Here is a 27766-nt window from a genome sequence, read left to right as displayed (position 1 = left end):
ATATTATTACCTACCGTTCAAGTTTACTCCTGGCTAAGGTTAGTCTCCTGATAAACTCTCAGCTAAGATTCATAACCTGATGGATTTGATGACTTACGGTTTGCACTGTCGACACATATTCGGCATGCCTGCACAAGGATTATATACATAAGGACATAAAATGAATTCAAGCAATCAAAGGAATTGCATAAGACGTGTAAGTTGGCTCTTTGATACCCCTCTTATATTGGGAGGAAGAAACCAAGGTCTCCTCATGGACAGATACTTGAAACTACGGATCATTTTGGAGCTCGAAGTCGATCATTTTGGAGCTCAATGTCATCTTCATCCCCCGACTATTAGAAGACAAGTGCCTGGTCCTTGGTAGCGATTGCTTGTGGGACGTGATGACTAATGAGGAGGAATGCGACCTTGCCTAGAGGGGAATCTTCACATGGTATGGGAAGAATGGCACCAATGTCGTCTCTAAACTGTCTTGCTGAGTGCGCTCGAGCACACTGACCCAGCGACTCAGGCGGCAGGGGAGCTGTCACGACTCGAAATTTCAGCAGAGTTACTCCCAAATTTCCTCAATATCAATTATCACATAAACTATTAACATAAATCTTGCTTTCTATAAATTCCCAAATGTATATAACCAATCTAGCAAGCTCTCACACACACAGATATATATATATATATATATATATATATTCCAAGATAATACTTTTTTCTTACCTACATCACTAAACCGACTAAAAAATAGTTTCAATTTGTAACATATTCAAATACCTTATATACAAAAAGAATACTTATCAATTAACTAAGGTCTAATTTCAAAAATCCTTCACATTGATCCCCAATGTCCAAAAAGTTCCCTTATGCGGCTAGTATAGCTCCTAACTCATTTGAAAAATATATGCAGGGTATGAGCTGCATCTCAGTGAATATTATATTCCAAAGTAAAATGAATTAATATTAAGTAATAAATATATTTTTAAATGACCAAGTGTTCATATAGATAATACTAGCACATCCAAGTCCATCATCAATTCAGCAACACAACATATTATACAATATATACAAACAATTACTAAATTCATTTTTAAACAATCAATTATCTTTATAACCATATAATAATATTGTAATTAACCATTAATTCAACATCACTCATACACTAACTAAATCAAGCTTTAGCAACAATACGGTTTTCACAGAACAACTTTAGACAATCTCAACAATTATCAGATCTCCAACAATCAAACCAGACAAATAATATACAACACAACCAATCAATATAGTCATAGAGTTGCATTTTCTCACAATAAAGTTATGACGGTACCGTGACCCCGCACATCTCAAATAATTCACGTGCATGTCCTCATAAACATATCTCATAAGCGGGGGCCGCCTATTAACTTCTAGCTGTAAGAGTTGACCTCAATTTATATTCCACCGGGTCTAGTGGTCGATCGGTCCCCTTTTTCTATTCTGCTGGGTCCAGCATCCGATCAGGTCCTTATATATATCCGCTGGGTCCAGCGGCCCATCAAGCCTCTTTTTATATTCCGTCGGGTCCAATGGCCCATCAAGCCCCTATTTATATTCCGTCGGATCCAATGGCCCATCGAGCCCCTATTTATATTTTGCTGGGTCCAGTGATCAATTTGGCTCATTTTATATTTCGCCGGGTCCAGCTGCCGATTTGGCCCATTTTATAATCTGCAGGATCCAACGGTCCTATGGCTATAGTCAAACAACAACACAAACCTAATTAATTACAACTATGCCATCTCACCTCATCTATCCATACCAAATTCTTATTCATAAATTATCAAATATTTCCTTTTAATAATACTCCATATAATTTATATTCATAATATATATATATATATCATTTCACAAAAGAATAGAGTACTCACCTAACACTAAAAATGATTCACCAAACTTGACTTTCTGGGTGCACAATCGATGTCCTCAGCTCCTATCAATCATGAGTATAGCTTGAAAACAAGTTATGCCTAATAATCATTTTCTCAACTAATTCTCATACTAAATCATCCCGCAATGGCCTTAGAGGATCAACGAAGCTAAGATATAAATACAATAGTAGCACTAGACACCAAACACTCAATATAAGGCAGTAACAAAATTCTTATTATTAGATTTTTACTCTAGGTAATTTATCAAGTTTACTGATCCATCATAACGTGAATATATATTGAGGTAACAGTTCAAACTAACTAAATTAGCCCACATATCCTAAATATCCGAGAAAAATAATCTCATCATACTTAAAAATAAATATCAAAACCAGACTAGCCCAGATGACGGCACTTAGATCAACGAAAATAATTAATTCTAGGTCTCATACTTAACATATTTCTTTTTTTTTTTTAACACTAATGAGACAAGTTCCTATAAATTTCCATACGTGAATATTAATAAGATTATAAGCACAAAAATAGTGTAAGTAATCATATTCCTTTACCAGTAATTCATTCCCCCTAATAATCTGAACAACACCCTTTTGACCTCAACAAGAAATAAATCACCAGTTCACTCTAATAGCTAACAATTTAATTCTCCTAAGTTTTTCTAATGAAATTATCTAAACTTCTGAAAAGCAAAACCAGTAATATCTTGCACCCAACCTATCAATAACTAAACCAAATTCAAGCTCAACTCCTGTCTTAAGCGTGACTAATAACAAAGGATTTGAAAACAAGCAGAATCTGAAGTTTTTCAAGTCCAGATTTAGCAAATTTCCCACCGAAAAGGATAAGAAAACAATTCATCCACCATCATCAATCCAACCTGAAACAACGCACTATCCTTCATCTTCTTGTTCTCCAAGACAAATCCTTGACACCCCCAACTCGATTCTTCCCTTCAATTGCCGTTCGAGCTCTCTATCTCGTTCTCTGGCTCCCTCTCTCTCTCTCTCTCTCTCTCTCTCACCCTTTGTTTCTTCTTGAATTCTCCAGCCCAATATCAGAGCAAGAATGAAACAAGAAAGAGAAATTGAAAGAAAGAATGAGGGCCACGTGGGGCCCTTTCTATCCTTTTTTTTCCCTCCAGCAACGTGTATATATAATATATATATATATATATATATATAAAATAAAAGCATATGTATGTATATGTGTATGTATGTATATTTGGAAATAGTAAATACCGGGTCTCCCAGGAGGACCTCACAAGCCGAGCCCCTCTAGAAGGGCAGCCGGGATAATACGCAACTGTGTATTTCAATCCAAGTCATTATTCTACTTCTCATCATAATAGCCATCCCCGGCAATGACTATCAAAGCTAGAGTCGAACTGGCAATAGATGCCTCTTACAAGTGCCGTAAGCCGACGATGAGAAAGAGAGGCAATTCGAGCCAAAACAAATGATGATTTAATGAAGATGAAATAAAGATTTCACAATCTTGCACAAGAAATTCCACAGTCGGATTAACAGAAGACAGAAGCCCCAGTATTTCCGATAAGCGAGTTCCTGCACAGCTTCGGCCAGATGCTCCTCGTTCTGCACGCTCTGGACCCACTGGGCGTTGATGTGGACCCACTCGATGCTCTGCTTCAGTGTTCTGGCAATTGCTGGGTCAGCTCGGGTTGAGAAGAATTCCTCTACTTCCTCGGCCTTCTCAAAGGAAGAAAACTGGAACAAAGAAGTGAAAATACCCCCCCCCCCCCCCCCCCCCCCCCCCCCCCCCCCCCCCCCCCCCCCAAGTTACTGATGTTTCTTTTTGTTAGCATTATTGAGCGATGAACAATACTGATGCATTGGACATGTATACTCAGGTTACAGAAAGTGAGATTACCGGTGAGACAACGGCACAAACAATGTGAGTAATGAGAAATCCCGAACCATAGGTCTTCAATATGGGCTCCCAATTTTCCTGTCCGATCATCAGCAAAACAGAATCAACACATGGGCTCCAGCTTTAGGCAAGCCAAACGGTAGCCAGATAATAAAAGATAACATTTATTGCTCAAATTATTGGCAAAAATAATTTCACCTTCAACCAAGTCCAAGCGGTATCGCGGCCTTCATGACTAACATCAAGTCCAAAGACAGCATCTTGGCTACGAACCTATAAATGAAACACACTTGCAATTGAACTTAATGGCTGTTCTATTAACGCAATTCGAATTTCAAAAGTCGGAGTACCTCTAGAAACGGTATAAATTGAAGGACTTCTTGAATGATATTAGGATCTGGGCAAGAGGGCAATGAACCTCCAAAAAAATTGATCAATGGATAATCCTATCATTTCCAACATAAATTGGAATAGAAACATTTTCTACCAATATAGAAATCATAATATTATTACTCAAGATTCGAGTTTTCTCCTGGCTAAGGTCAGTCTCCCGATAAACTCTCAGCAGAGAATCATAGCCTGATCGGTTTGATGAGTTAACAGCCTGCATCACTGCCACATAAGCAGCCTGCACAGAGAATACATATCTAAGATGGATTCAAGTAATCAGAGCAAGGCTACGAATTTGTTGTACAAACATATAAAACACAGTAATACCTTTCTTGTGTCGGGAGGGAGAAGGGGTGTGTTTCGGTCTTCTAAAAATGCATTGAAACGCCTGCTTGCTTCCTTCTGGGTCTCCTCATGTCCAAACACCGCTAGAGCAGTCAAGATTTCTCCTCTCAACATGGCGTCTAAATGACTCTCCCCTTGCTTAGGTTCCCATCCGAGTTTTCTGCATCCCAAAAAATAAGTAAATAAAAGAACTATTTTATTATAAAAAAAGGACAATGAAAACCAGGCAAAAATCTCTTCATCAGTGATGATGACATTTGACATAGCTTCCAAGGGCTGACTTACTCGGCAGAGTACTGGAAGAGACTAATGAAGAATTGTTTGATGTTGTCCATCAGTTCAGGGGTCGCATCTGCAGCAATTCTTGCCACTTTGAAACTTATCTGTCAAGTAAGGAAAGACTTAAAATAAGTCCCAAGGCCTCAAAGTTGAAAGCAAAGAAAGACGAACACGCGATATTGAACATTACACTTATCAAATTAGACAGGACGGTGTATTCTAGTTCTTCTCTGTAAGCACTCATCAAAGTGAACAAAGAACTCAGAGGCAGCTGTCGAGCCATACAAAAGGCAAATGTGTCGTCCAATATCCCTGCAAAGAGATTCTCAAACTAATTGGCTTGGACCTCTCAATTACAATAAAATAAATGGGGAAACAACAGGTGCCACAAAGAGAGTTACCAAATCTGTCAGTCGGAGATAATGCTTTACTTTCTATCGCAGACCTCAATTTAGCAGCAAGACTTTCATCATATTTCACCCTATAGAATCCTGTCTGGTCTACATTAACCTTTATCCAAGAAGGAGCGCCATCTGCATTGATAGAGGTTGATCTGTCCTGCAAAAGGAAATTCTTGCAGGCTTCATACGAGCCACAGCACAAGGATATCGGAACGATCCATTGTCCATCGCCCTGTGAACCACTGGACAGAAACTGCGTCTGCAATTATAGTCAGAACCATGTGAGCTTCAAATATGATAAAGGTCGAGACTCCAAGATCAAGACGAAGGTATAAATTTACTGTCAAAAATACCTGCTCGAACTCAAGCTTTTGATCTTTGATGCTCACAGAGACAACAGGGTAACCCTTCTGCTTTGTCCATGAGTTCATTAGTTTGTTAACGGGTTCACCTGATCCTTCCTCCAGGGCAGCCCACAGGTCCTCCGTCTTTGCATTTGAACAAGCATGTTTCTTTATGTATGCAGCTAGGGATTTCTGTCCATGAATAAGATATAACTCGATGTTAATATGAAAAATCAAATCACCCATTACATAGACAAGAGGAAAGCTCAACCTAATTAGGTCTGAAATCTGAGTCCCCATTTGCAAAGACCACTCAAATTGAAAGATATGACCTGAAAACATTCTGCACCAAGATAGCTCTGAAGCATCCGAATAACTGATGCACCTTTTTTGTAGATGATCGCGTCAAAAATCTCATCAATCTCACCAGCATGATTAATCTCAACCTGCAGAGAAATTTGTTTTATAGTAAACAACACTTCAGAGCTAATTTAAAAGGTCAACAAGGAAAAATAAAGTAAATCTTTTTCACAAATGGGAAATTGTATGACAAATATGATAAAATCTTCATTAATCCACCTCAATGGGATGAGATTCCGCCAGCCCGTCCAATCTAAGACCCTGAGTAGATTCATCAAGGAACTGCGTCCATGTTTTCCACTCAGGAAACAAGCTATCAGTTGCCAAATAGCTCACCTGCAATGTACAAATTCTTGAGAACTTTCCATATTATTACTTCCAAACTAGATATGTAACACAAGAATTTACCCATGTTGCGAATCCCTCGTTCAGCCACAGGTGTGTCCACCATTCCATTGTTACGAGATTCCCAAACCATTGATGGGCCAGTTCATGGGCCACAACTGTAGCAACCTTAACAAAAGCCGATTGAATGTCTTGTTAAATTTTTTTTAGTCCACCATAAGATTATCTAGCTGCCTAAGCAAATAATGTTATTATTTAGGTTACCCGCTGCTTATTGGCAGCTGCAGAATGCTGCTCATCATAGAGCAAGGCGGTTTCACGATATGTAACTAAGCCATAGTTTTCCATGGCTCCAGCAGCAAAATCAGGAATTGCGATCATATCAAGCTTCGGGAGAGAGTATGGTACAGCAAAATATCTACAGAAATTAATAGAGTTTCTCAATGACGTGATTGAGATTGAGGATGGAACAGAAACATAACCACGAAGAAAATAAAGGTTGTCTTCATATAATCGTACAAAAAGACCAAAAGATTGCACAAGATAAAGAGAAAACCTACTCTTTGTATAATTCGAGTGTCTTCACAGCAACATGAAGGGCAAACTTCCCCTGGTTTTTCTCACCAACTTGAGTGTACACCCTTACCTTGATGCCTCCAGAGAAGAAGACATGCCATGAGAAAAATGCCATAAAAATTAATGATCAGAGAAGATGGGATAAAAAAAAAAAAAAAAGCAGAACCATGTACCATCCGATGTGTGGTCCTCCACATAGTCAAACAAACCGATAACCACTGCAACCAGATATGTCGACATAATTGGGGACTCTTGATAGAAGACTGTCTTAGTGGGCCCATCAACTTTCTCATCAATTATCGTCATGTTTGATAGAGCCACCAATTCAGATGGCACATCCAATGTAATTTTAAATGTAGCCTGTCACACAATGTGCTAGATTTCATAGTAAGATCCACATGCCAATGGAGTTATGGTAAATGTAGCACCGCAATCCATGAAATAACCAGTGTAAGTATACCCAAAAGCATACACATTACGTGTTCATAAATGCTAAATCAGCAAAGAATTAATAAGTCATATCAAATATAAACCATAAGTACCTTGCAAGCAGGTTCATCCCAGCAAGGGAAGCATCGCCTTGCATCAGCAGGTTCAAACTGAGTGACCGCCATATTCTTCTTCTCACCATTATGCTCGTATTTACTGGACACAAAAAAGTTTCGTTTAGCCAAAAGTGCAGGTACTAAAAACTAAACTTTGCCTTATTAATCACTTCATAAGAATGCAAAACTTGTAAATAAAAGTCGGAGACACGTCTTTTAAGACTTTACAGTCTATATCTTCAAGAAACAAAAAACGTACCTTCTGTAGAAGCCCTTCATTCCATCATTCAGAGTTCCTTCAAAGCCAATGGCCAAAACTCCCAGACCGATTGGCAGTGTCTTCCTGAACTCCAGCACCAATATTTCATCTTGTTCGATCAATTCAACTTTCCATGGCTCAAGGACCTGTCATTGATATCATAAGCTAAACACAAGTCCTCTCTTGATCATTATCTGTTATTGTTTGCTATGCTGCCTTTCGTCTCATTCTCACCCAAGTTCACATTTTTCCCACTCAAACATTTAAGGACTATGCTGCCTTACTTATTCTGGTAAGGACTAGTCAACGAGTTTTACCCACAATCTTCAAATTCCAAAAACTGAAATTTCTAATGAAACCGTATCGATGCAGATTCCAGTCCTTTCACCAATCCACCAAACAATTCAGATGCAAACGAAAGTAGAAAACTTTCACATTGAGCTCATCTATCCCCAGCTCCTCGGCTGAGATCAGCCGCAGTATATTCCCTATTACTGCATGGTTTCAAAACAACGAAGACAAGATCGAAATTGGCACGGAAATGAACCTGCGAGGACCCCTTGGGAGTGAAGGAAACGGCAGCATCGGTGACGGAGAGCTCGGCAGCATTGAGGACGATGAACTTCGTCTTGGAGACGACGTCGACGTCGATCGCCACCGATCCAGCGAATTTGCAGGCGGCGAGGTCGGGCTTCAGCCAGATGTCGTAGCGCTTCGGGACGGCGAATTTCGGGAGCCGAGGTTGTCCCTTGAACTGCTCCATGTTCTTCTCCTATGAAACTTCCTTTCAGAGAGGGAAAGCTGTTAAAAGGGAAGGGCGTTGTAGTGACAATGGCGGGAATACATCCTTCATATAGGGAGAGGAGATGGAGTTGAAATACACTTGTGAAGTTTATTTTTCATTTTTTACCCCAATTTTTCATATTATTTCGAATTGAATCCCTAAACTTTTTGGGGAAGATATCCTTTCCATTTCACCCCTAAATTATCTCTTTTGGAACATACGTCCCACGAAACAACAAAGTCCATCCTCCTCTTCCAACCAGAAAAGTTGCTTATCGCTCAAGAGCGCCCCCCACCCAGCGGTTGACAACAATGATGGTTAGCCGGCTACTACTCCGGCGGCAAGCTCGAAGAGGAAGGGAGGGGTCATCGTAGGTGAGGAATCGTCGGACGAGGAGAGGTGGTCCAAGGGGAATGGAAGAAGCTGATGGCTTTTGATTTTTTTTCCTCCCTTTAATCAAACTCTTTTAAAACTTTTTTTAATTGTTTTACGCACCATGTGTACTTCACATGCCTTTTTCATTAAACTAGGCACACAACTCCCGCGCCTTGTTGTGGGCCGAACCATCACTCATTGAATAATTGGAATGAATTTTTAAATTATTTTTACTAATCGTTTGTAAGTATCACAATTATTCAATGAATAGATGATATTCTAAAGCATGATCGATCTGTCTACGATATATGAATACACTATAATTAAAATTTTGGCATCTGGTAACACAGGAACTCTTAAGTCATATTGAAGAGTAAATATGAAAACAAAGAAAGATCATTCATTAAATTAAATTAATTTCTAAGGTAATCAATGTTATCATTCTTTCAAAATTTCATGGGTCTTACTTATGAAAAAAATTTAAAATTCACGTGCCTTTTTGTATTTAAAAAGTTAAAATAGATTTTATTATATTTTGAGAATATTATAATCGTTTCTATATATCATATAATTTTTATTATCTTTATCTTTAGCCAAAAATTCACGTGCCTTTTGTTTTAGTTTTAAATGTAACTTGACCTTTCATTGTAGTTTCAAATCTAACAAGATATTTCAGAAATCGCACAGAAGACACAACCTTTTGATTTAGTTTCAAATTTAGCACGGCCTTTTCGTTTTTGTTCCAAATGTAGTATGACTTTTTTGTGCCACGTGACACAATATGATTGGATGAGTGGACCCTACATATTTTTATTTAATAGAAAATTATTCTGAAAATTTAAAGGAAAAGGAGGAAGGGGGTCACGATTGATGAAAAGGTAGGAGAGGGCTGTCGATAGTGATCTCAATTGCGGCCATTCCTCCCCCCATTCCCCAACCCAAACCCACGACTAGAGTAGGCGGTGATGACAGAGGTCGCTATCGACCCCGATTGGGTGGGTGATGGCCTCAATCGAGGGCCCCAACACTGAAATTGAAGGAACCCTGAAATTAGGGCTCCTTCCATTACGACAGTGGGGCCCTGATTGTGGCCACTACCCTAATTAGGGTCGGCTACGAACTATGTCATCGCCGCCGCTGGCCTCAATTGGGGCCACCACCATCAGCCCTTCGCCCCTTTTCCTCAGTCATGGTCCCCTCCCTCCCTTGTTTTTAGTTTTGAGAATAATTTTTATTGAATAAAAATATGTAGGATTTACTCATTCAATCATGTTGTGACAGGTGGCACAAAAAAGTCGGGCTAAATTCGGAACCAAAACGAAAGATTGTGGTAGATTTGAAACTAAATCAAAAGGTCGTACTTTTTGTGCGATTTCTGAAATGTCGTACTCGATATGGAACTAAAACAAAAGGTCATATTAGATTTGAAAAAAAAGCAAAATGTCTTGTCTTTTTTTGTGATTTCTAAAAGGTCATCCCAGAAATAGGAATTTGACCAAAGATTGTGCTTTTTTATCTCATTAATCTTATTTTTTTAATTAATTTTCAGTGCCATATAACTTATGTATTTCATGGATAATATACATACGATACTATCCATAAATAGTTCTATACACAGTAAAAGTATTCAGTTTATTTTATAAAATTGATTCAAATCCATGTTTATCGTATATTAAATAATATGCATGTTTGGACATTGAATACGGCATAAAACTCAGTGATAAAAATTAATGAATGCAAGCCAACAAAAGTGTTAGTTGAGTGGTAAGCAGCTCACCCCGTAAGGAGAAGAATACAAGTTCCAACCCCGTGAAGCGCATTTGTTGGGAGGGAGAATAACCTTTAATGCTCGATCTTCCGATTGAATTAGTCAGATCTCATTGGGCTCTGGATACCAGGGTACACACCGAAAAAAAAAATTAATGAATGCACGATTCGACATAGTAACCCTTCATCTTCTCTAAATAGACACTAATTTGAGGCTTCGATTCCAGAACAAATCATAGATGTCATGAACATAAAATCATTGGAAAGGAATTTAAAATGGTCGCATGCTGATGAAGATTTATGCACCAATGCTCGGGGTAACATGCCAACTAAATTTCTTAATGCCGAGTAAATTGATTTACTATATTTTAAATTGAAATGTTTTTATATGAGTTATTTGCGAAGGGACAAGAAATTCAGAAAATAAAAATTCTCTTTTGCAATTTCGAATGTAAGAAATTAGTTTGGATATAATAAAAAAAGGTTAATTGCGCCATATAGCTTAATGTTTGAAGGAATTCCTAGTTCTAATCTAAACTTGATTTTTTACCTGAGATATCCCAATATTGACATGTTGATTTCACATCTAGCTCGACGCTAACTTTCCGTCCAAAATTGACGAAATCGCACACGTGGCGCGTTAATTTTGTAACGTTGTTACATATGCTATAAAATTAACATGACACGTGTGAAAATCCGTCAATTTTGGACGGAAAGTTAGCGTCGGGCTAGATGTGAAACTAACACGTCAATGTTATGATATCTCAGGTAAAAAATCAAGTTTGGATTAGAACTAAGAATTCCTTCAAACGTTAGGCTATATGGCGCAATTATCCCTAAAAAAATTGATTATGACAACTTTGATTAAATTATATGTTTTCTCACTTACAAAATTTAATTAAGGGTTAGATTTTAGAATCTTTAACGCATTTGCGATAGTCATATTCCGAAAAGAACTAAAGAAAAGCGCATCTCTAATAAATAATTTGAATAGAGAAATTGAATAAGAGGTTCAAAATAATTTAAAAATAGAATTAGCTTATAGATAGGATAATTAATAAAAGAGCGCGGGTAGTTCCACTAGATATCGAACATGCGATCTCTAGGCCAACGGGCAAGGCGTATGTCACTGCGCTACATCTTTTTTTGATAGATTTATACTCTTTTGTAATTAAATCATATATTATATTATATTACATTATTTTCTTTTACTAATAATATTTCCGCGCAAAGCGTGGAGCATAATGGCTAATCAACTTTAAAAAGAAAGAAAACCTAATTAACATTTGAATTCCAGTGATCTCATCTCATCCTATTTTGTATGAGCTAGGGTTGCTTTTCGGACAAAATCGATGGGCAATGAACACGAAACCGAGCTATCCTCAATCTTTTCAGCGATCAATCAAAGGACATGAGAATCCTCCATGAAAAGGGTCCTCCCTTCCTGGATACCTTAAAGATATCAAATGTTAACTTTTTTTTTAACCTGTTTATAATGTTTTGTTTTTCTTTTTATATTTTTAAAATTACGTAACTGAATTTTACTGAGTCGGCCTGTCCAGTATGAAAATAATACAATCCGGAATCGACCTTTTTCTCGGATGTGACAGAATATCGTCGAAAATATTTGTGGTGAAAAATAAGAAAAGTAAACGTATGGATAGGGAAGTTTCATATTACAAAAATATTAACTATGTGTACAGACGAAATTCATCCGTATAAATCTAACGGCTAATGTATAGTCACCTATCGTAGTTGTCATTTCCAAACAATCAACCATAGTAGATTTTTCAGTACGCGAACCTATTCGTTTCTTGTGATTCTAAGCTAAATAGAACAAGAAACTCACGAAACTTTGTTCAAGGAATGTCACCTTAAACAGTAGATTTTTCACTCAGTGAACCTATTCGTTTCTTGTAATTCGGAGCTAAATAGAACAAGATACTCAGGAAACTTCGGTTAAGGAATGTCACCAGCTTAAATTAGAAGCAAAGAATCGGTACACTAAAGAAATTGAGGTCCCTAGTATTGTCCTTAGACACGAGAGGTAAGGAATGGGTTGACGACACGTAACAAAGAAATCTATAAGAACCGGTAAATTTAACCATGCAATAGATAGATAGTCCTTATCTTCGGTACAAATAATAAAAAAAAGATATGTAAGTTTTATTAATTATATTATTATAACTAACTACACTCATAGATTGTAAGAAATATAGGAAAAAGTAATATTAGTGGACCCCGAAAAAAATAATGTTTTCATAATCCAATTAATTAATCATAAAAAAGTAAAGTCGATCCCAAAATTGAAATACTCAATGACTTGATCCCAAAAATAAAAGTTGATGTGTTGATTAATTTAAAGGATTATGATTTATTTTGTGCACATATATAATAAATATAAAATGGAAATTTTTGTCAGATTTTCACAAAATGAGTAAGACCTACTTATCAAGCAACTATATAGATATTTATTATATATCTATATCTATAATAAATATAAATCGGAAAGTTAATGTATAGTGGAATATAAAATATATATGCTACTTAAGTAGATGTTGTTTGTTTTGTGTGTCTATATATAGATACTAAAGTAGAGTATTTTGATAAAAAGAAAATAAATATTTCTTAATAATTATTAAGGAATATATATCTTATCTCGAAAATACTAGATTATAAAAAAATTATAATATCTACCATAAAATATTATTTACTAATTTTAATTTTGAGGTAAGAATGAAATAAATCATGTATGGTGTTTTCTGTCATGTTTTCTTAACTGATAATATAAAATCCTATTAATTATTTGATATAAAATTACAAAATTCCTGCTTTATTGTTGTGCCTTTGAGCTCTCTCTTTAGGTTTGTCTCTTTTTTCATACTTTATTGTTGTCGAGCTTATATAAACACGCCATTTATTATTTTATTTTGATGAGTAATCGCATGTTTATATAAAAAAAATGATTAATAGTTTTCGTTTTTTTAAATCTAAACTAGCGTAGTTATGTTTATATTATATGAGGAACAATTCAATGCTCGAAGAGTCAATATCAAAGATAAGCTATATGACCGATTTATGAGTATAAATTCTTTTTTTATTGTAACTCTTCGGTTGATCGTACTTTTGTTAGGTGATTAATCTATATATGTATATGTCATGTTTTTTGAATTTTAAATATAAGGATATAGTTTACTCAACATTAATATTAGAATTTTTATATATTTTACCAATTCCGCGCATCACGAGGGTCATCATCTAGTTTATATGAGAATTAAAAAAAATCAACAGATTAATAATAGGATATAACTGTGTTAATTTATTTATATATAGTAACTATAAGGAAGCCAAATTAACTTAAATTAACTAAATAAGAACAGAAAAAGATCAAGGTCAAAGTATAGAAAAAGATCAACCATGACATGAAAAAAGTGTTGCGAGTGGTTATGCAACAGAGTACAGTTACAGAAATTTTTAATCTAAACTGTACAATATACCATCATATGAGTGTTTCTTATTGGACCGAATAAGAGATGAGAGAGAGCTAGGCAAGTTCGGTTCCTTTGTTTCACTTGGGATTGTCAAGAAGCTATATCCAAGGCTTCCTCTGCATTTACCTGCAATGAAGGCTTGCGTGGGTGCGGTGACAGAACTTTTCTTTTTTTTTTTGATAACAAGGGTGCAGGCTTCGTCCGACTGTTTCACGTTCCACATGAACTCCCTGCAAGCCCATGAAACAGGTAAGTCCAAATATAAGCTATGCAGGTGACCCAACAAGGAGTGTTCTCTCGTTTGGCGTCTAAGATGTGATTTGAACCTGAAACTTTTCCTTGGTCGTTTCATCTTTTAACCACCAGACCAACCTTATTAAGTTATCTATGCTACACAATTCTATGGAGAAGAACCAATCAGAGGATTGTGTCTCATCTCATGGTTCCATTCTTTGATCTAACTATTTCGAATCTTATGTTTTGATAGCCTAACCGCTTATAGATGAGTTGGTAGTCATCCCATCTAACCCTGCACGGCAGTACAAACGATAAATCATTGTCTCCAGACACCAAATATGCAAAGTTCACTATTTAAGGTATAATGTCAAATTCTCATTGCAGAATATGAACACAGGATTGAAGAAGCTCTAGTTTTTCCGATGGGCGAGCTCCTGCACAGTCTCGGGGAGATGCTCCTCGTTCTGCACGCTCTGGACCCACTGCGCGTTAATTTGGACCCGCTCAATGCTCTGCTTCAGTGTTCTGGCCATCGTGGGCTTTGTACGGGTTGAGAAGAACTCCTCTACTTCCTTGGCTCTCTCGAAGGAAGAAAACTGGGGGAAAAAGAAAAGCAGAACCATCCCAGTGATCATGTGTTTCTCGGTGCTTGCTCATTAACGGGGACCAATCTCTAATAGCATTGAACCAACTTTTATCGATATTGATTTTCTAAATGAGTTTTAAACAGCTGTACAATATTCCATCACCTTAATATCGCACAACCAAATCAAATTTGTTTTAACCCTAAGGGGTTCGACCTAGTGATTAATGTGCATCCAAGTTTGCATCGAGACTCAGGTTCGAATCCCCTTGGGGCCACCGGAGCACATTTGGCGTAATTACCCGCTCCGTGCGCCGCCGGGGGTTCATGAAACCCCGGGGATTAGTCGGGCGAAGCCCGGACACCCCTGGTTAGCAAAAAAATAAATAAATTTGTTTCTTGCAAAACATTTCAATAGTTTTAAATTCATAGTGACTGAATAATCCTTTTCGTTAACTAAAAAGAAATACTAGGAGGCATTGGAGCAACAAACTGATATATTTTATCTCTAGACTCAGGAGACAATGAAAGTGAGAAATTACCAGCGAGACAACAGCACTGACAAAGTGACCGATGAGATATCCAGAGCCATAGGTTTCCGATATCTGTTCCCAATTTTCCTGTCCGATCATCAATAGAGCAGAATCAATGCATATCAATAGAACCTTGTATCATTATGCTTTGCTAACAGTATCCAATAGAGGATAGGATCATAATGATTGCTCTGGTTTAGAGGTCGGAGAGACAAATTCACCTTCAGCCAAGTCCAGGCGGTTTCACGGCCTTCACGACAAACAGAAAGCCCACACAAAGCATCTTGACTGCGAACCTAATAAACAAAAGACAATACACTCATTTCATCGTACGAAACGTTCTATTGATTAAACTAAAATTGTAGAAGCCAGAGTACCTCTGGAGACAACAGAAAGTTGAGAACTTCCAGCACAATATTGGGATCTCTGCAAGAGGCCAATGATCCTAGAGAAATATTAATCAGCAGACATTCTATCATTTCCAGCACAGAATGGACCCAAAACATCTTTCAACATTATTGAAATAATATTACTACCCAAGACACGCGTTTTCTCCTCGCTAAGGTCAGTCTCCCGATAAACTCTCAGCAGAGATTCATAACCTGATCGGTCCGATGAGTTAACAGCCTGCATCACTGCCACATATGCTGCCTGCAGGAGGAATACACAAGACGCATAAATCGTGTGATTCAGAGGATAATACAAAATCGTTGGAACAAACAATATTTGGTGATACCCTTCTCGTGTCAGGGGGAAGAAGGGGTGTGCTTCGGTTTTCTAAGAATGCATAGAAACGACTTCTCCCCTCCTTTTGGGTCTCCTCGTGTCCGAAAACTATGAGGGCAGTCAAAATTTGTCCCCTCAACATTGCATCTAAATGACTCTCCCCTTGCTTAGGCTCCCGCCCGAGTTTTCTGCATTTTTGAAAATTATTAGAAAAGAAAAATGACCCGCATGCGGAAATTTCCTCATAGAGATGGTAATACTCAATTTAGCTTCCCATGGTAGCAGAGTACTGAAAGAGACTAACGAGGAATTGTTTAATATAGTCCATCAGTTCAGGAGTTGCATCTGCTGCAATTCTCCCAACTTTATGACTTATCTGTTGAAGAAGGAGAAACAAAATATGCTAACAAGTCCTCACAGATTAAATACAAAGAAGAAAAGCATGTGAAATTTGATTACCGATATCAAATTAGACAGGACAGTATATTCGAGCTCTTCTCTGTAAGCACTAATTAGAGTGAGCAATGATGTCAATGGGAGCTGTCGGGCCATGCAAAGAGCATATGAGTCATCTAATATCCCTGTCAGATAAATTTCTCAAATTAGTCACACATCTCAACTATAAGAAAAATAAAGGGGGGGAAATACGGGGAAGGCAAAGACAGTTACCGAGTCTGTCAGTTGGAGATAACATTTTACTTTCTATGGCAAACCTTAATTTAGCAGCAAGGTCCTCATCATACTTCACCCTATAGAAGCCCGTCTGATCTACATTAATCTTAATCCAAGAAGAAACCCCGTCTAAGTTGATAGATGATGATCTCTCCTGCAAAAGGAAATTCTTGCAGGCTTCATATGAGCCAAAACAAAATGTTATCGGGACGATCCACTGTCCATCCCCCTGGGTCCCATTGGACAAAAATTGCATCTGCAATTGTCATCAGAACCATGTCAGCTTCTGATATGATGATCAAAACTGCAAGACTGATAAGATACATATTCAAACTTTTCCCCACCATACCTGCTCGAACTCAAGCTTTTCATCTTTGATTTTCACGGAGACAACAGGGTAACCCTTCTGTTTCGTCCACAAGTTCATTAGCCTGTTGACAGGTTCACCTGAGCCTTCCTCCAAGGAGGCCCACAGGTCCTCTGTCTTTGCATTCGAGCAAGCATGTTTCTTTATGTATGCAGCAAGGGATTTCTGTTTATGAGTAAGATATAACCTGACATTAGCATCAAGCAATCCACACAATATATAGAAAAGTAAACAACTAAATCTAACTAGGTCTGAAATCTTTGTCCACACACGGAAAGACAAATAATCCCCACTACAAAATAGTATAGGACTGACCTGAAAACATTCTGCACCGAGATAGCTGTGAAGCATCCGAATTACTGCTGCACCTTTGCAGTAACTTATTGCATCGAAAATCTCATCAATCTCACCAGCATGATTTACCTCCACCTGATCAATAAAGTTGTGTAAAACAAACATTTCATAGCTCATTTACAACGTTGAGATCAAGAAAACTAAGGTAAATCTTCAAATGGGAAATTTTATTACAAATATCATAATCATCATAAATCAACCTCAATGGGATGGGATTCTGCAAGGCCGTCCAATCTTAGACCATCAATAGACTCCTCGAGGAACTGCATCCATACTTTCCACTCAGGAAACAAGCTATCAGTGGCCAAATAGCTCACCTGTAATGAACAATTTGTCGATAAAATTCTACAGAATGGGCAAAACAGAATTATTCCCAAGCTACTCGAAACAAGAAAGCTCACCCAAGTTGCGAATCCTTCATTCAGCCAAAGATGCGTCCACCATTCCATTGTTACAAGGTTTCCGAACCATTGGTGGGCCAATTCGTGGGCCACAGCTATGGCAACCTTAACAAAAGCCAATTGAATTCGTTAACTCCATAAGATTTGACAGTTGCCTGAGGAAGAAAGAAAATTATGCTATCATTTGGGTTACATTCAGTTTATGGGCAGCTGCAGAATTCTGCTCATCATATAGCAAAGCAGCTTCACGATATGTAACTAAACCATAGTTTTCCATGGCTCCAGCAGCAAAATCAGGAATGGTGATCATATCGAGCTTTGGGAGAGGGTACGGTACAGCAAAATATCTACAGAAATTAATCAAGATTCTTAATGATATGATTGACAATGGAATAGAAACATTATGTACGAAGACAGTAAAGGTTGTCTTTGATAATCAACAAGAGAAGACCAAGAAAAGAAAAAAAGCGTACTCTTTATATAATTCAAGTGTCTTTACAGCAACATCAAGAGCAAACTTTCCCTGTTTTTCCTTACCAACTTGAGTGTACACTCTTACTTTGATGCCTGCAGAAGTAAACACATAATATAAGAGAAAGGGCTGCGAAAACAACGAATGGAGAATAATGCGGATTTATGTACCGTCTGATGTGTGATCTTCCAAGTAGTCAAACAAACCAACTACCACTGCTACCAAGTAAGTAGACATAATTGGTGACTCTTGATAGAAGACTGTCTTAGTCGGCCCATCCACTTTCTCATCAATAATAGGCATGTTGGATAGAGCCACCAATTCAGATGGCACATCCAGTGTAATTGTAAAAGTAGCCTGTCCACAATGTAGTAAATATCCACAAGCATAGAGGTTCACGGAGAATGTAGCATGAACATTTTTAACCAATATAAAAACGACACATACAAGCACATACTCTTGACATGTTCAGGAAAAGGTAAATCAACTGAGAATGAATGATTCATATTAAGCATAAACCTCAAATACCTTGCAAGCGGGTTCATCCCAGCATGGGAAGCATCGCCTTGCATCGGCCGGTTCAAACTGAGTGACTGCCATATTCTTCTCCTCACCATTAATCTCGTACTTACTGGACACAGAAGATTATAATTTATTGATGAACACCTGGAACTAAAAACTGAAACCTCTCTCGCTCTATGTATGTATGTAGCTTCGTGGCTAAGCAAGAAATCTGTAAACAAAGGTTTGTAAATTTAATCTACCAAAAAGTTTGCATCTTTATTAATGAGCAAAAAACGGACCTTCTGTAGAAGCCCTTCATTTTGTCATTAAGAGTTCCTTCAAAGCCAATGACCAAAACTCCAAACCCGATCGGCAGCTTTTGCCTGAACTCCAGCACCAATATCTCGTCTTCCTCAACCAAGTCGACTTTACATGGCTCAAAGACCTGCCATTGACTTCATAAGCTAAAGACAAGTCCATAATTTCTCTTAGTCTTCATCTTGAATCACATGACGTACTTATCGAAAAAACTTGAATCCAATAACGACGATTAGATCAGAATTGGCGGGGAAATGAACCTGCGAGGATTCCTTGGGAGTGAAGGAAACGGTGCCGGCAATGATGGAGAGCTCGGCGGCATTGAGGACGATGAACTTTGTCTCGGAGACGATGTCGAGGTCGATCGCCACCAAGCCGGCGAACTTGCAGGCGGTGAGGTCGGGCTTCAGCCGGATGTCGTAACGCTTCGGGGCGGCGAATTTCGGGAGCCGAGGTTGTCCCTTGAGCTGCTCCATTGCTCAGTCAGTGAATTGTCAAGGCTGAGGGGCGAAGAAGTGCCAAATTACGCTGACGACCGACTCACTCACGCCCAATCACTGACTGTGGTGGGAAAGACTTATATACAGGAGACGGAGGGGGGCATTAATTTGGAAAGTTTGCGTCCCCAATTATTTCGATCATTTGATTCGAGTCCCTATAGTTTTGTAAAGATATCTGTTCTTTCTTTGTTTTGCCTTCTAATTGTCAAAACTTGTTAAACATAAAAAATGACTACATTATGAGGAAGAGGATTCGATGCAGTGGTACAAGTCGCTATCTGAAAATATGATATCTCAGATTCGATGCAACCCATTGCTATTTTTCTGCAATGAAGTCCCACGTGGATGCCGTGACAAATATTGTTTGAGTTGTCCTCGCGTCAACTCGGGCACTAGAAGGATCAAGCCATTTTTGAAGGTCTTGGTGGAGCGTATATAGGGAGTGATGATGGGATGCTTGAAGTGGAAGGACCGTGTGCGGCACATCGCTATGGAGAAGAAGCAATCGGAGTGGTGTGTTTCATGGTTCCATTCTTTGATCTAATTCTGTTTCGAATCATATGTTTCGTTAGCCTAGCTTTTAAATGATTCGATAGTCATGCAATGAGGTACAAACGATAAATCATTGTCTCCAAACAGCAAATATGCACGGTTTCTTATTGAAGATGAATGTATAATGTCACTCTCACTGCAGAAAATGAAAATAAGATTGAAAGAATGCTGAAGCTCTAGTTTGCCCGATGGGCGAGCTCCTGCACGGTCCCGGGGAGATGCTTCTCATTCTGCACACTCTGGACCCACTGGGCGTTGGTGTGGATCCGCTCAATGCTCTGCTTTAGTGTTCTGGCCATCACGGACTTTGTTCAGGTTGAGAAAACTCCTCTACTTCCTTGGCTCTCTCGAAAGAAGAAACTCGGGGCAATTCGCGCATTAACGAGTACCTATATTTAGCAGTGCACAGACTTTTATCGAGATTAATTTTCTAAACGAATTTTAAACAGCTGTTCTGAATACTCCATGTATACCGGAAACGTATCGGTTATAAACGGCAGCCCTGTTGAAACATGCGGAGCATGTAAATGTTATTATTAGCATAGGTGTAAAGACATTTGAATAATCGAGGGACATGATCTCTCCCCTTTACCAACAAACAAAGTCTTGATTGAGTGATAAAGGGCTTAACCCGTAAGAAGGAGAACACAATAGGATAAAAAATAACGTTAAATCGATCTCTTGTAATCGTGGGAGTAATCCCTCATTTGTCGGGTTTTTTGTTTTTATTTTTTTATTCTTAATTGTGATCCTTTGCTGGGCTGAGTGAAGCCCACTTGCCGAGTCCATTAGCAAAACCCAAGAACGATTCCACCGTCATCTTCCTTCCTACCGCCACGCCGGGGCAGTCCTCTCTGCTTCCGCTATTTACTTGAACACTCGAGGGGAGCAGCGGTGATCAGAAAATGGGGCTATTGAGAGAGAGGAAACCCTCTTCCTCACCGTCTTCTACATCCCCGTGTGCCCAGCTCAGAGCTGCTTACTACAGCTGCTTCAACAAGTATTCAAATCTCTGTCAAGAGATGCCTTCCATACTGTTCTAGTCTGATTTGCGAAACGTCGATAGAGAAACGCCCGAAGAATTCGCATTTTTTCAACTGGGTGTCTTGATTTCTTTCAGTTTTCTGTTTGTCGCAGGTGGTACTCGGAGAAGTTTGTGAAGGGTCAGTGGCAGAAGGAGGAATGTGTTGCTGAGTGGCAGAAGTACAGAGCTTGCCTCTCGGTATACCTTATCAATTTTTGTTCTTGTTTTTTTTTTTGGATAAATAGTAGAGACTTTCATTAATCAAAAGGATTTACATAAGAGACCATTTACCCTGTACAGCATCAACAGCATCAAAGAACTCCTAGTCTACACCCTAAAAGAAAATTGATTAACTATTAGCACTATCAGGAGGGTAAAACATGTGATGGACTAGGACAGAATTTACAATTTTGTGAGAGAATCGGGGGAGCACATATAACTTTGCTTTTACGTCTGCAAAGATCTTTCGAACCATAGCCGCTGTAGATGAGGTTTGTCCTTGATCAATTTGTTCTTGTTTTGATATTCGGGTCGGTAGCAATCTTCTGTTCATTTTATATGAAGAATGATAGCTGATGAAGGCTCGTTTGTTGCATGAGAAGTGTGTTGATACTGGTAAATTCGATCACAAGAAATGCTGATTTGACCTAAATTGGATGTCTGAGATTTCGGAATTTCTTGCAGCACTAAGTAAATGATATGCTTAATAAATGTGTAAGGAGCTGAGGTGGGGTTGATTGATTAGCAACTGTCAGAGATCACAGCTTTTGAATAGATTAATTATTGCGGGCATTAGTAATTTTAGCAAACTGAGTGGTATCTTTTGATTCTGAAGCAATTCAAGAGTTGTCTGTGTAATTTATCTTGAATGTCTTACCCTGATTAGAGGTAGTAGTCTGTTGTTTAATAAGTTTGGTTGCTGTGAAGGAACATTTAGAAGACAAACACCTGAGCCGCTTCTTGGAAGCTGAAGGCTTAGGTGACCATGACACCGCCATTAAATCTGATTCAGCGGGCTCAGTTGATGGGGAAGATAACAGCGTTTCTCACTAGCGCTTGATTGAGGTTGACGGGATCTGACGTGAATATTTAACTGGTAAGGTCAGCGTTAGTTTCATCATCTGACTGGGGTTCTTTCATCATTAGGCATTCTATATCAATTCTCTATTTCATCTGCAATAAGATGATTGGAACTGCATTTATATATTTGGGATCCTTCCATGGGCCTTTCTGGCTTACGTTGTGCATAAGGTATCATGGTTATTCGAGTTTTAGGTGAATACAGATAATTGATAAATGCCTCACATATCTGAATCAAGATGCCATGTGAGGCTAAGAGAACAGGACATTTTAGTTAGATTATGGTTATGAAGAGCTTACCTCCTGTCTAAGAATATGGGGACTGGTCCATTGTTGCAGATGGACACTAAAAAGATGGTTCAAGGTCGCAGATGGACATTAAATAACTGTAGTCAAATGGACTTAGGAAGTCCGGTTTCCAACACCAATCCTACTGGTAGTGCTTCCAACGAATGATACTAAACATGTCTTCTTCTGGGATCCTATTGTTGCTAGAAGAAGGTCTTAGTGAACTCCTCATGTATCTTTTGAAAGTCTTTTACAAATTTTAGGTCATACATTAGCTAGGTGTTGTGTTGGAAGCGCAATGATATTTTGAGCATTTTCATTCCTGCAATCTGACTGTTTAGCAGCAGTATTAACGTGGTTGACCTGGGAAGTGATCGAAATAGGAAAGTCTGGCGATGAAGGATCCTGCATAGCCGGTAATTTAGTATTTGAAAAGATGAACTAATGCAGTGTTGGTTTCCGTTGCATCAAGAAAACTTCATTTGGTCGATGCTTTTCTTTTTTGTCGGGTTTGTTAGATTATTCATTCATTTGTTTTCGTTTAAGTGGAGAAGCTCCGGAAATTTATGGCTTCTAATTATCGCAGGGCTGATCATTGTTTCAAGTGAATTTTTGGAACTTCTTCGGGGTATGCTCCTCGGGTTGATGTCCCTTGGCTCTTCACCTTCAATGCTACTGACCATGACTTTATCTAGTAACTTGTGTAGACTCCTTTTCTCAGGCTCATTTCGACGGTGTCTACTGTCCCGTCATAGAAGGGAAAAGATCAGACCATCCAATGATCTATGCATTTGATGTAATTTTTTGTTTCAATTATGTATTGCTACCTTACTAAATCGTTTTGATGAGTTAAATTATATTCTCAATTGTATTCAATTGATCTTGGTTGATATTTTTCCTCGGTGATGGTTCGGGGGGCCTTGAGCCCTTGCGCATGCCACGGAACATATTCTACCGAACCGACTAAAGTAGACTTTTTTATTTTTATTTTTATTTTGGATAAACAGGTTTGGTTCGTTTTTTCTGTTCGAACCCAAATAGCAAACACTTCTAGCTGCTTTCACCTTGAGATATTAAGGGTGGGGATATTTTTCGCCTTTCATTGTCTAATCCACCTTGTAGTGATTGTAATGATGCTAAAATATACTGATTTTAGTTGAATTAACAGCGAGGTAGAGCTTGGCAAAAGGTTGCGAGAATTCGTTTTTCAGTACCCTTTAGATTCTCTCCTCTTTGATAAAATAAATTATATGAGAAAGCCAGAAATATATAGCTCCAAAATGAATGCTGCGAGAAAACAATTTTCAGAAGCCTCAAATTCTCTCTTCCTGCAGAATGAAGTAAGTAGATCACAAGACAAAGAAAGCTGCCGGAGAATGTAAAGTCACTGAATCCGGTCCGGGTGGTGGGTAGTCGATTGAGTGGCCTTGAGTCGGCGGTTCGCTCATAAAGGAGGCTTTCCCATAAAGTATATAAACAATGGACCCTCAACTCGATCTGCCGAATCATTAATATAAGCTAGATTATTGTCCGGTTGATGTGGAGATTGCACTGCCACGGTCATCTAGAACATGTAAGATTGACCAAATCATGTGTCCACCATTGTTAACAGTCCATATATAGAATAAATAAGACTGATCTAATCTCGTTTTTCATATGAAGTAACCCGAAGCAGAAGGATCGGGAGACGGAGGAGAATCAATGCGATAGATTGGAGGCGAATCCAACCGGTTTGGCATGAGATTCGACATTCAGGCGGCTGCGGAGAGCGAGATGATTGGAGCAGGCATTTGGACGTGCAGTTTGGAGGCGGAATAGCCACAACGAAATGGAGAAGATTCAGTAAAAGGAATGGATGGAAGACCATGTGCAAAGCAGGGGAAGGGAGAATAGGTGCTCTTCTTGGCGTGGGATTCGACAACCAGCTAGCGTGGGGGTCGAGATGATTGGAAGAGGCCTTTCAGCGAGCAATTTGGAGGTGAGATCAGGGAGAGAACAATTGGAATGCGATGGGAATGTAGGCAGCTTATAAGAAAACACAAAGCTGCAAGGGAGGGAACAGACACAAATGGGGGAGTTAGCAAAAGCCAGGGGTCCCGGTGGTTCGAAAAGTAGAGGCATTCATCCGCAGCAAGTTGCCGCCGGCAGGCGAGCGCGTGGGTTGGGCACGGGAAGAGTGACCAGTGGGGCGGCAACTCAGAGGACGAGGACGATGGCAAATGTTGATGGTCAGGGCTGTTGGTGGAGTGATTGGGTGGGTAGAGGGCAAAATTAGGATGGCAACTTTAGTGGGCGGAGCGAGCGAACTGACAGCGAAAAGGCACCGAGCGGCCGGTGGAAGAAGGAGAAGACGGCAGGGATAGAAATGGAAATTCAAAAATATCCGACTCACCTGCTATTTTTAATCATATAATATATATATATATATTTATTTATTTATTGTGATATCAGTGGTGGACTGCAATGCGTTACACGAGATAATTCCACCAACAGCATCATACGCAGTAAAATAATGTGGTATTTCTCAATTCATACAATAATATGGGATTAATCACGTAAAAAGGTCCAACTTATACGTGAATTCTCAATTTTAACATGATCTTTCGAAAATAGCAATAAAAGCGTGACTTTTTATTTTATTTTTAAATTTAGTACGATCTTTACGTGAATTTTTAATTTTAACACTACTTTTCGAAAGTAGAATAGAAAGGCACAACTTTTCGTTTTAGTCTCAAATGTAGCACAACATTTTGTTTTAGTCGCAAATGTAGCACAATAAGTGAACCCGTCGTATTTTTATTTAATTTAACGACGTGCTAGATTTGAGACTAATAAGGAAATGTCGTGTTAGATTTGAGACCAAAACGAAATATTGTGCATTTCTGTACTATTTTTAAAAAGTAGTGCTAAAATTGAAAATTCAAATAAAGGTCGTGTTGAATTTAAGACTAAAACAAAATATCGTGCTTTTATATGATATTTTCAAAAAGTCGTACTATAATTGAAAATTCGTGCACCTTTTTACGTGATTAACCCGAATAATATGGGATATAAAAATTACGTAGTAAGCAGAAGCTCTCTCTCTATTTATTTACAGGCGCTCCTCTAACTTGAAGAGTTTTGATCCCCTCTGCTCCTAAAAGCTTGCATATTACATCTACATTAAAAGTTGAACAGCATCAAACTATATTCGTATTTAAAATAGTTGAAATAAATAATGAAATTAAAAGAAAAATTACCTGTCAATATGGTATGGATGCCGCATCTATCCCAATCGTTTGCCCATCTGCAAATTCAAGCTTATATCTAGGAATTGAGGACCCATTTGGTTCATGAAAATTGAGAGAGGAATCGAAATCGGAATCCTATTGATTGTTCATGTTTGTTTAAAGGGAATTGGTGCGATTCCCATGTACGGGGGAATCGATTCCGCCATATGAATCATCCATTCCCTGGGGAACCCCAGGCAATGATGCAGCGAATCAAAACTAATTTTATTGTCTTTTTTTCGTTGTGATTTTGCTATGAAAATTCAATTAATAATCAAGTAATAGAACGATTTCTTAATAGTAAACACAAATCAACCATGAGCGGAGTAAACCTCGTCCATTCAACAAACCCAGCAAATTGAAGATATTACCTAAAATATATAATTTATTCAAATTTATACATGTTACATGAATAATGATTGAGCCACAACGAGACTTGTTCATTGTTCACTTTACATATTGCTAATAAATACGAAATGATGAAAATTGATTCCAATTCCGCAGGCAGTGAATCAAACATAAACAATGGAATGGAATTTTGATTCCTTATTGAATCAAACAAAAATGAAAATTTGTCATTCTGTTTTCAATTCCGTCCCATTCCACCTCATTTCGTTTCCTTTTAGTCAGAGATTTTGAATTTCAACAGCTACATACAGAATCCTTGTGGGATCGACTTTTATTTATCCTATCTATTAGGATATTTAGAGTTAAAACTAGTAGGTACATTCGGTAGGCATCAAATTTTGATGCCGTCGCCGGCGACTATTATTTATTTTGCTATTTGAGTTCAAATTTCTAATATTTTTCTTATGTTATGCAGGTTTTATGACCGATGATGTTGATCAGACTTTGCCAAATCCGGGATTTCATCTCTTAACAAAGGAATTCATTAAATTAATTATTACTTCAAAATCGAGAGGAAGAGAATTTGGACGAGCCAGAACAAGATCACCAATATCAAGTTTCTAGTGATAGTGAAGTGATCAAGATTTGCTAGAAATCGTGAGTGGCCAAACACTCAAAGAGCTAGCGGCTTCAGATTTGAATCAACAATCTCTTCGCATTGTTTTTCTTAATGTCGTTGGCTCCTCGAAGTTAAATTCACGATTCATTTCAACTACTCTCAATTTTTTGTGGTCTTGCAGGTGAAGATCCCCATAGACACGTGAAGGAGTTTCATGTGGTGTGCTTTTACCATGAGGACGTAAGGAGTGCATGAAGATCAAATAAAATTGTGAGCTTTTCCTTTTTCTTTGCAAGGTGCAACGAAGGATTGGCTCTACTATTTTACCTTCGCCGTTCATCACCACTTGGAATGAGATGAATAAGTAATTTTTGGAAAAGTTTTTCCTAGCTTCTAGGTTTGACAACATTCGGAAGGACATCTAAGGCAATACGATGGGGAAACCTTGTATGAGTATTACAAGTGCTTGTATGTTAGTTGCTCTCATCATTAAATAAGCGAGCAATTGCTTATATAATACTTCTATGAAGGACTACTTTCCACTATGATCGATGCAGCTAGTGGTGGTGCATTAATGGACAAGACTCCGGCAGTGGCTAGATAATTAATCTCTAACATGACTGCCAATGATCAACAATTTTCGCCTTAGAAGTGACTCTTCTCACAAGAAAGTCAAAGACGTAAATGTATGCTCGATTGAACGACTTTCTAATTTAACCTCTTTTGTGGGCTGTTGCTATAAATATAACAACGATAGCATGCAAGTATACGTATCGAACGAGTAATATAGAATAAGTATGAGTATCGTTTTCACGAGAATTGATCTAAGCTACCACTAATTACCAGGATTTG

At 38.3% G+C, this 27766-nt stretch overlaps 2 protein-coding genes and 1 pseudogene across 6 annotated transcripts; 1 reads left to right on the top strand and 2 right to left on the bottom strand.

Annotated features, from left to right (window-relative positions):
• Positions 1-3113: 3113 nt before the first annotated feature.
• Positions 3114-8428, bottom strand: LOC116186998 (aminopeptidase M1-like). Of its 2 annotated transcripts, none has more exons than XM_031515568.1 (19): positions 8198-8428; positions 7651-7796; positions 7389-7491; positions 7020-7206; positions 6831-6924; positions 6535-6688; positions 6334-6438; positions 6145-6261; positions 5898-6011; positions 5575-5757; positions 5222-5480; positions 5011-5132; positions 4827-4924; positions 4524-4701; positions 4320-4434; positions 4157-4224; positions 4005-4079; positions 3807-3884; positions 3114-3572 (listed from the first exon to the last, which is right to left on the bottom strand). In XM_031515568.1, exons 1-19 carry the CDS (start codon positions 8411-8413, stop codon positions 3321-3323), a joined length of 2664 nt encoding a protein of 887 aa, XP_031371428.1. In that variant the 5' UTR covers positions 8414-8428; the 3' UTR covers positions 3114-3320. The 2 variants fall into 2 exon arrangements, with proteins under 2 accessions (XP_031371428.1, XP_031371427.1); XM_031515567.1 differs by having other exon boundaries at positions 3118-3643.
• A 6069-nt stretch (positions 8429-14497) lies between these two features.
• Positions 14498-19786, bottom strand: LOC116186997 (annotated as a pseudogene).
• A 1318-nt stretch (positions 19787-21104) lies between these two features.
• Positions 21105-23568, top strand: LOC116187004 (uncharacterized protein At4g33100). Of its 4 annotated transcripts, none has more exons than XR_004151959.1 (5): positions 21105-21286; positions 21424-21508; positions 22238-22406; positions 23265-23306; positions 23400-23568. XR_004151959.1 is itself a non-coding variant. In XM_031515573.1 (4 exons), the coding sequence occupies exons 1-3, from the start codon at positions 21192-21194 to the stop codon at positions 22361-22363; spliced, it is 306 nt and encodes a 101-aa protein (XP_031371433.1). In that variant the 5' UTR covers positions 21105-21191; the 3' UTR covers positions 22364-22411; positions 23265-23568. The 4 variants fall into 4 exon arrangements, 2 of the variants coding, with proteins under 2 accessions (XP_031371433.1, XP_031371431.1); XR_004151960.1 differs by having other exon boundaries at positions 22238-22411; XM_031515573.1 differs by having other exon boundaries at positions 22238-22411; positions 23265-23568.
• The last annotated feature ends 4198 nt before the right edge of the window (positions 23569-27766 follow it).

The sequence above is a fragment of the Punica granatum genome, chromosome 8 (assembly GCF_007655135.1).
Source record: "Punica granatum isolate Tunisia-2019 chromosome 8, ASM765513v2, whole genome shotgun sequence".
Classification (NCBI taxonomy): domain Eukaryota; kingdom Viridiplantae; phylum Streptophyta; class Magnoliopsida; order Myrtales; family Lythraceae; genus Punica; species Punica granatum.
The sequence above is the reverse complement of the archived record's forward strand: the minus strand, read 5'-3'. Positions and strand labels throughout refer to the sequence as shown.

Coding starts and splice junctions, on each gene's coding strand:
- LOC116186998 (XM_031515567.1), bottom strand. CDS start 8,413: ATGGAGCAGTTCAAGGGACAACCTCGGCTCCCGAAATTCGCCGTCCCG. Junction 6,925..7,019: donor GGAGGACCACACATCGGATG/GTACATGGTTCT, acceptor TCTTCTCTGGAG/GCATCAAGGTAAGGGTGTAC. Junction 6,689..6,830: donor ACACTCGAATTATACAAAGA/GTAGGTTTTCTC, acceptor TAATTTCTGTAG/ATATTTTGCTGTACCATACT.
- LOC116187004 (XM_031515573.1), top strand. CDS start 21,192: ATGGGGCTATTGAGAGAGAGGAAACCCTCTTCCTCACCGTCTTCTACA. Junction 21,287..21,423: donor TACTACAGCTGCTTCAACAA/GTATTCAAATCT, acceptor TGTTTGTCGCAG/GTGGTACTCGGAGAAGTTTG. Junction 21,509..22,237: donor AGTACAGAGCTTGCCTCTCG/GTATACCTTATC, acceptor GTTGCTGTGAAG/GAACATTTAGAAGACAAACA.